At 40.4% G+C, this 8093-nt stretch overlaps 1 protein-coding gene across 1 annotated transcript; it reads right to left on the bottom strand.

Annotated features, from left to right (window-relative positions):
* Positions 1-205: 205 nt before the first annotated feature.
* On the bottom strand, positions 206-7591 carry LOC120434099. Its single transcript, XM_039601618.1, has 5 exons — positions 7497-7591; positions 6027-6386; positions 3289-3328; positions 902-1093; positions 206-326 (listed from the first exon to the last, which is right to left on the bottom strand). The coding sequence occupies exons 1-5, from the start codon at positions 7567-7569 to the stop codon at positions 206-208; spliced, it is 786 nt and encodes a 261-aa protein (XP_039457552.1). The 5' UTR covers positions 7570-7591.
* Positions 7592-8093: the final 502 nt, after the last annotated feature.

Here is an 8093-nt window from a genome sequence, read left to right as displayed (position 1 = left end):
AAAAAAGGATGATTCTTTTAAATACAAGGGGGAGCAAGTGAGTCAGATACCAAGGCACAGAGATGAAACAGGTCAGATTGGAAATACTTTATGAACATGTGGTATACTCACTGATGTGAGTATACCACATGTTCATTATGGGTCCACCAGCAGTCCAGGAATTCCTTCTTTAGAGCAGAGTCCACGCCAGCCTTGAGGCTCCTCCTCAAGGTAGATGAGGAGGAGCCTCTTGTCCTTCCACTGGGCCCATCACATCCCTGCCCAGCTTGCGTTCTGCATCCGAGTCCATCCTGCGATGCCACCACAGCTCCCCTTGCGTCGGCGCCCTGTAAAATAACAAATAGGGGCCAGAACAATGGTCCCAGAAGCAGCCCTGGCTTATAGCCTTAGCCACATGTATACCTCTGCCACGTGTTGTCTCCTACTGTCACCCTTCCTTGCTGTCAGGACTGGGTCATCACATCACACACACACAAACTCTTTTTACACATACAAATCCTGATTTACAAGTACAAAATATTTATGACCACAATTTGAGCCCATATGTGAAGCCCAACAAGTAAGATCAGGAGACCCAACGACTGTGCATAGAGAAAACCTCCTGCAGGAAATGAGTGAAAAGCACCTTCATCTGACATGTTAAAATGTTGCTTTTGTTAAGCAATACTTTTGATACAAAGCCATTTTCTGAATGGTTTATTGGTAAAGAAACTCAAGACTACCACTAAGATTTTAACACTTAAAAATCTGTGTTTCATTTGTCTATCTCTCACTTTGCCTTCCTGCGACAGTTCAAAGACAAGAACAATCATATTAATTATGATTATTTGCACTGTGCAATTATGGCAATGCAAACTCCATTTGGAGAAAGATTCAGCGAGTTCAGAAAGGAAAAATAAACCCACTGTGGCCATCCTCGTCACACTGCTGGACATCGACCCATCCCTGCTTAACACATCTGTATTCACTGGGATAAGTCAGTCTGATCATGATATTGAACTGGTCGACATAGCGGATAAAGAGATGTGGGTGACCAAGTTCAAAAGCCTGAGAGCAGATCTCGAAGAGTTCGCCCGTCAGAAGACCAATCTCGCTAAAGAGCACAAACCTGACACACTTGTTTTCCCCGACACAAACTCATGAACACGACAAAGTATGCGCGTGGGTTTTGGTAATAGTTATTTGTAACGCAACTTTACTGTATGTAAATGGTAAATGGCCTGTATTTGTATAGCGCTTTACTTAGTCCCTAAGGACCCCAAAGAGCTTTACACATTCAGTCATCCACCCATTCACACACACATTCACACACTGGTGATGGCAAGCTACATTGTAGCCAGAGCTGCCCTGAGGCGCACTGACAGAGGCGAGGCTGCCGGACACTGGCGCCATCGGGCCCAGGGATGTAGAGCTAACATTTTCAAAAGTTCAGGAGTAATAAGTGATTATAAGAACTGTTTGTGAAATAAAAGTCAAGAATGAGGGATACAGTCCAAATATCTCTCCCACCTGTATCAGGACTCCAAGGTACATCTTACAGCTCCAACGTTGAGCAGATCAACAACAAGCTTCAGAAACTAAGTCACATAAAACAGGCAAGAACACAGCATTTAATAGCCTATTATTACTCTGTGTTGCAACAGGTAACATTTAAAATAGATTGAACTTTTAAAAGTTTAAAAGCAGTTTTATGTGTTTTTGTCTCCAGATGATATTTTTTAGTGGAAGACGGAGCAAAATGCTCTTTTAATAGTAAAGGCTGCTAACCGTTGAATTATACTCAAACACTTTGGATCTTTGGCATGCAAGCGAAACTTTCAAACGTTAACAATAAACTTCATAAAAGGGCTTCTACATCAAGATTGATCCTTTATTTGAACCAATAAATGATTTTAATAATTTAACCTTTAATAACATAATGATCATTATTCATGATCAAGATGAATAAACAGAGGCTTTGCTGCAGTGAGACATTTCCAGCAAACGAGCTCAATACAAATGAAACAGCTGGAGCCTCCGCTGAAGGTCAAAGGTCAAATTCAAAGACTATGAGACTATTCTTATCAACAGGATAAGAGCATCTTACCTGCATCACCAGAGTCAGTGATTGCTTTCTGAAAGTAACACATGACAGCAGCAATAATCTGAGCAGTAAGCTCATATTTATTGGCATGAAATGAAAATAAGATGAACTTTCTGTCCATGAATAATACAAATATTTTTTTACATGTCTACATATAACAGTGTTTAGTGTTGAAAAAGTTGTGCAGCATTTGTCTCTGCAGTATCAGAGTGAAGTCTTTGTCTATGATCAGTTTTGGCCCATAATATAATTTCCATGGTGGTTTTCTGATCTGGGCATTATTATCTGACATGATCTCTCTGACCACAGCTTCTTTAACCTTTCACACAGTTAAAACCTGTGACACACAGCTCTGTAACAGTTTGTTTCTATTAGTCTCAGAAATTGTATAACAGCAGCCGTGCTCATTATGTGGAGTCAATTCATTTTTTTTTACATGAATGCAGAAAGTTTCAGGTATGAGACCGAGCTGTGTAAAGCCTCCTGTGTTTATCTGTGCTGTGATTTTACAATGTGAGCAAGTGAATATTTAAATGTTCTGAGATGATGAAATGTTCTGTACATGTCAGGAAAAATTACTTTGTAGTAGTTTTTGTTTGCTTTTTTTTTTTTTTTTTTACTACAAAAGGACTGACTAACGGTTATTATTTCATGTGCTGTCAGCATGGTTGGACTTTATTCAGTGGAAAATGGAGTAAAACTGACTCAACAAATTGAATGTATTGAGATTTTAGCCAAATTACTTTAAGCAAAGCAGACATATTTCCCCCCACACTGTTCAGTTATTTAGTAAACATTTGCATAAGGTGTCACCTTTCAGTGCTTCTTCCTGTTTGCATTCGCTGTCAAACAACGGGCTGTTTGTAAGAGGAAATGTTCCCAACAGTCTCTCACAGATCAGCTGCTGCTGTCTGTGTTGCTCTGAAACTTTCTCAGATTCACAAAATGCATCAAGACAAATTCAACACAGAATCCTGTCAAACAGCTTTTCACAGGAAGGTTTCCAACTCAGAAAAACTAATGTTTCCTTTAATACTTCCTTTAATGTTTCCTTTAGCAGAGGAGACACTGGAACTTTATTCATGAAAGAAAGAAACTGATGCTGGCCCACAGTTCACAGAGACTCACCGTCAGACTAAACAGTCAACATAACTGATAGTTTTATCACAATCCAATGCAATCCAATATCATACACTCAAGTATACAATGGGAGGAAATATTGTCCTCCTGGATCAAGGGTGTAAGCTGTAAATATAAAGTGACAAAATAAAAATGTTATTAAATTATCTGATGTCAGAACAAGAAGCATTGAAGTGGAGCAACATGGAGAGAAAACATGAGCGTTTATTCTTGTTTAGTCTCTGTAACAATTAACACCATCGTGTTAATAAAGAAATAACTATCAGAGCAGTCTGAGTCTCTGAAGGAATTATGTATTTATATTTAGTGCTCGCTGATGGAGAAGAGGTTCAAAAAGAGTTAGTAATCCAGGCTCACGGTGCCCGAACAGGTTTAACCTCCAGAGTCCAGAGTTTGTTTTACTAGTGATTAATGGATCCTGTTCACAGTCACGGTTAAGCAAACTGTGCAGCCAAGTGTGCACAGCTGTGCTTTTTTACAAGTAGGATTAGCAGACAGTCTGTCAGCTGTTCCCTGTTCCTGCAAGTTGCTTTCATTTTAATTCAGTTTACTTTGTAAACAATGAGGTGATACTTGGCTTTTTTAAACATCACTCTATGCTACTGTAGACAGCCATCAGTGTTGCATGGTTTTGATTGGTGACTCTGATGCTGTTAGAAGCTGGACAGAAGTTTGGACTGTGTTTAGAAAAAGAGTTCCCAAAGTAAAGTGAAAACCATCAGCAGAGGGAAAAATACTGATGTTGCTGTCATGACGATTAAAATTAAGGTAAATTACAAAAATTACAAAAGCAAAAGTAAATTTAAAGAAATTAAGGTAAATTGCAGTTCATATCAACAACTAACTTGTAATACTTAAAGTGTTAAGGTTGGCTGTGTGCAGTGTTGGGGAGTAACGGAATACATGTACCGCCGTTACGTATTTAGAATACAAAATATCAGTAACTGTATTCCGTTACAGTTACCGTTTAAAAAGGTGGTATTCAGAATACAGTTACTTTGTTGAAATAAATGGAATACACGGCGGTACTTCCCTGTTTCATATTGTCGCGGGTCAGGATTATTTGGGTTTGTTTGACAGCTATGTTCTGTTGTTCCAGGCGGCAGCGTTACGGTTGCCATGGTTACAGGGTGACGCTCTCTCTCTCTCTGCGTGTTTCCTGGGTGAGAGAGCGCCTTTTTGTTGTTGTGCTAAGTTAAAAGGCAGAATGCTACAGGCATGGCCCTAAAGCATGTAGCCTGATGGGCAGTGTAGTCCGTGCTGCAGGGAGAATGGACTGCCATACCCGTTATGTGTCTGTGAGCGAGGGAGGGAGAGAAAGGAAAAGTCCGAGCTGTCACGGAGCAAAAACGGGAGCTGGAAGCATGTAAATATAATAATAACCACAGCAGCCAAGAAGAGTGCCTGAGGAGCCCATTTGTAAGTAAGCTATTAAGACTTAACTGTACACTGTGTTCGTGTTTTCCTCCGGAAAAAATAAGTTCCGTTGGAGCAGCCTTTCAACGCCTCTCTCTGTCTCCCGCAAGCAAAGTTGACCCAGACAACAAAGTAAAGCTAGTTTTCGGCTACCAGCCCGACACGAACCCGACGTATTAGCCAGAGGTCCCTTTACTACGCTTCAGCGCCGCGGACCTTCAGTAACAGTAATAAATCACAGCAATAGTACATTCATGTAGTTGTAAAAAGCATGATAATATATTAAGTAATCCAAAGTATTCAGAATACGTTACTCTCATTGAGTAACGTAACGGAATACGTTACAGAATACATTTTGGGGCATGTATTCAGTATTCTGTAGTGGAATACATTTTAAAAGTAACCTTCCCAACACTGGCTGTGTGGCAGGCAAGCAGGAGTGGTGGACCCAAAATGCAGGACTCAGACTCAAGGGATGAACTCAAAAAACTCAGCTTTATTTGCTGGCACGGGAAAACAAGCATGCATACAAAGCAAACTAAACTAAACTAAACTAAACTGGGAAACAACATAAACTCACGGGAAACACAGGGCGCTCCACACAGCATGAGGGACAACGCGACACTGACTCAAAGAAACACAGGGTTTAAATACACTGGGAAGTAACGAGGGGAATGAGACACAGAAGGAGGGCACAGCTGGGAGAAATCAGAACTAACGAGACAAGGAAGCAAAGCAGGACACATTCACATAAGACCCGGACCTTCAAAGTAAAACAGGAAGTAACACAGACTGAACTTACAGACACAGACTCACAGGCAAGCACTACAGAAGGAACAGAGAGGTGGGAACAGGGCAGACACAGAGACATAAACCATCAGACAGAACTTCAACAAAGAAACCAAAGACTAGAAATGATAAATAATATAATAAACTCAAAACCTCTGGGTCGACCCAGGCATCCTAACATAAAGCAGACGTCAAAGGCAGGGAGTATCTTGGTTTATAGAGTCTGTCACTGAGAGTTTAGAGGTGCGTAGGAGTTTGGTCTCTCTCGTATCTTTCTCTGTACGACCGAAAAAAAATTCCACATCAGCAGAGTTAATAATGTTGCTGCTGCTGCTGTCAGGAAAATTATAATATTCTTCCAGTCCTCTCTCTCTTCTTGTAGTGATGAAGTTGGCCTCTGAGGTTGGAGCTGATCAGCAGCTGCTGTAACAGACATGAAAATATTTACTTGTGCAGAAATAAAATGAGAACCATCAGGATGTTTGACATGAACAACACTTCATGTTTCTCAGTTATAAATCACAAACATGGCAAATAAAAGTTGAATAGACCAGTAAATATACAAGTGATTGTTCAGTTTTGACCTGTTAAAACTTACCAGTGACGTTGAGTCTACAGCTCGCAGAGCTGAAGCCATAATCTGTGTTTACTTCACATCTGTATCGACCCGAGTCCTCAGTCCTGAGTCTGCACAGCTGGAGTCTGATTCGTCCTTCTCTGAGGGCGTCTTTGTCACCCTGAACTCGTCCTGAAAACCTTTCATCCTGAGACTCTGAGACTTCAGCACCATCACGGACATGATACAGGACTGAGAGTTTATCATCAGTTATCAGGTCACAGTAAATTATTAGATATGTGGGGGATCTGCCTGTTTCTACTGTGAACGTCCACTCCAGTGTGATGTTGTGGTTCTCCTCTGCCTGACAGGAGGTCTGAGTCACATTCACTACAAATGATCCTGTTGAGGAGACAGAGAGAGAGAGAGAGAGAGGAGCAGACACTCTGAGAACTGGAGCCAACCTGCTGTTGTGGTTTTTGTTTTAATTTTACTTTAAATTTTATGCAATCCATGAACTTGAAAAACAGAATGTTAGTGTGCTCTCTAAATCTTCATGATGCAGATGTTTTCTGAAGTTTACATAAAGGTTGATGTGAAGTTTTACATGTGTTGCCTCAGGCTTCACCACTCTCCTCTAAGTATTGAAATCTAAGTGACCAGTAGTACACAGAGGGATTTGTAATGTAAATTATTGCTACAAAGCATCTCTCCACACAGAGATGCTTCTTCACACTTTAGCTTGTGCATGTTTTAATCAATCAATCTTTATTGACAGACTTAATGTCCATAGTTATAAACAAAACAAAACAGAAAATATACACCTTAATAAAAATATATGAAATATTTGTAAAGATATGAAACCACAATATACATAAAATACACAATTACTTAAAAGAAATCAGTAAATACACAAACACTTCAAGCAGTGCTTCCTCAGACTGGATGAGTAACGGGAACAACTCACTGTCACATCTGTGAGTGTTAAATTTTTACTGTTAGTAGAGCCATGCAGTCGTTCTCTAAAAGTGAACATTAACTTCCTTAAAAGTGCTTTAAAAATCCAAACACTCTCAGCTGCTGCTTGTAAGATGACCGCCGGGGTACATAGCTGTGTGCAATACGCTTTAAACAGAGTCACTTTAACTGGAAGTGAACAAAAAGCTGAGTTTGCATGGAAATGTATTTGCCTGCACATCGAGCTTACAGCGTTGTATCTATATGTCCTCATAATCATTTATTTGATCAGGAATAAAGTGACTGAGGTATTTCACCTTTTTATGAACCTCGAGGGTGTTTGAACAGTTTTAAAACAGGAAAATTTAGCTGATTATCCTGCGTGGCTCTACATATCAACACTTTTATCAGCATTGTTCTTTATATCATATTGCACAGCATATTCAGAAGCTGCTGTAATCCTACTGGGACTAAAAACAACCAGGTCATCTGCATACATAAGATGATCACTGTGAGGAAAAAAATGAATGGATGGGATTTTAAAATCAAACTCACCTGCACAGGTAAAGCCCACGAGGGAGACAGACAGTAAAGTCCAGCAGAGCCGCGCAGATGTTACAGCAAACATGTTTCATGAAGCACACTCAAAGTTCACAAACGGAAGTTATGTTGGGTGTCGGAGGGAGTCGTGTTTTTGGTTGCTGTCCCCCCCACCGCCCATGCTTGTTATTGGATAAAGTGCTGTCGACGGTCTCGCTGGCTGTCTCCCTGGTCACACCCCCTCTTATCGCTGTGACTCGGTATGAGTTGATTCTCTTACACACAAGTGAGGTGGCTGATTAGGAGCAAAGTGCTCAAACGATGTTTTTGAGCCTGGAGAATAAATTACTCTTTAGACGCAGAGCAAAGGAAAACCGTTACCAGATCTAAACTGGCTGTGTGACTGTGGGACAGATTTAGAGACAGGGCTGTGATCGGGATGTTGCTGGTACAAAGAAAGCTACACCACGTTACTCAGCTAATCAACTAATCGATTAGTACAAACATGATCACATATTAAATGTCACATAAGTGAGCGGCATTGCGCATAAACACATCACAATATACTTTAAACACGTTATACAAAATTACAAAGAGAATGGAGAAAAATAC

The sequence above is a fragment of the Oreochromis aureus genome, linkage group 3 (genome assembly GCF_013358895.1).
Source record: "Oreochromis aureus strain Israel breed Guangdong linkage group 3, ZZ_aureus, whole genome shotgun sequence".
Lineage (NCBI taxonomy): Eukaryota > Metazoa > Chordata > Actinopteri > Cichliformes > Cichlidae > Oreochromis > Oreochromis aureus.
The sequence above is the reverse complement of the archived record's forward strand: the minus strand, read 5'-3'. Positions and strand labels throughout refer to the sequence as shown.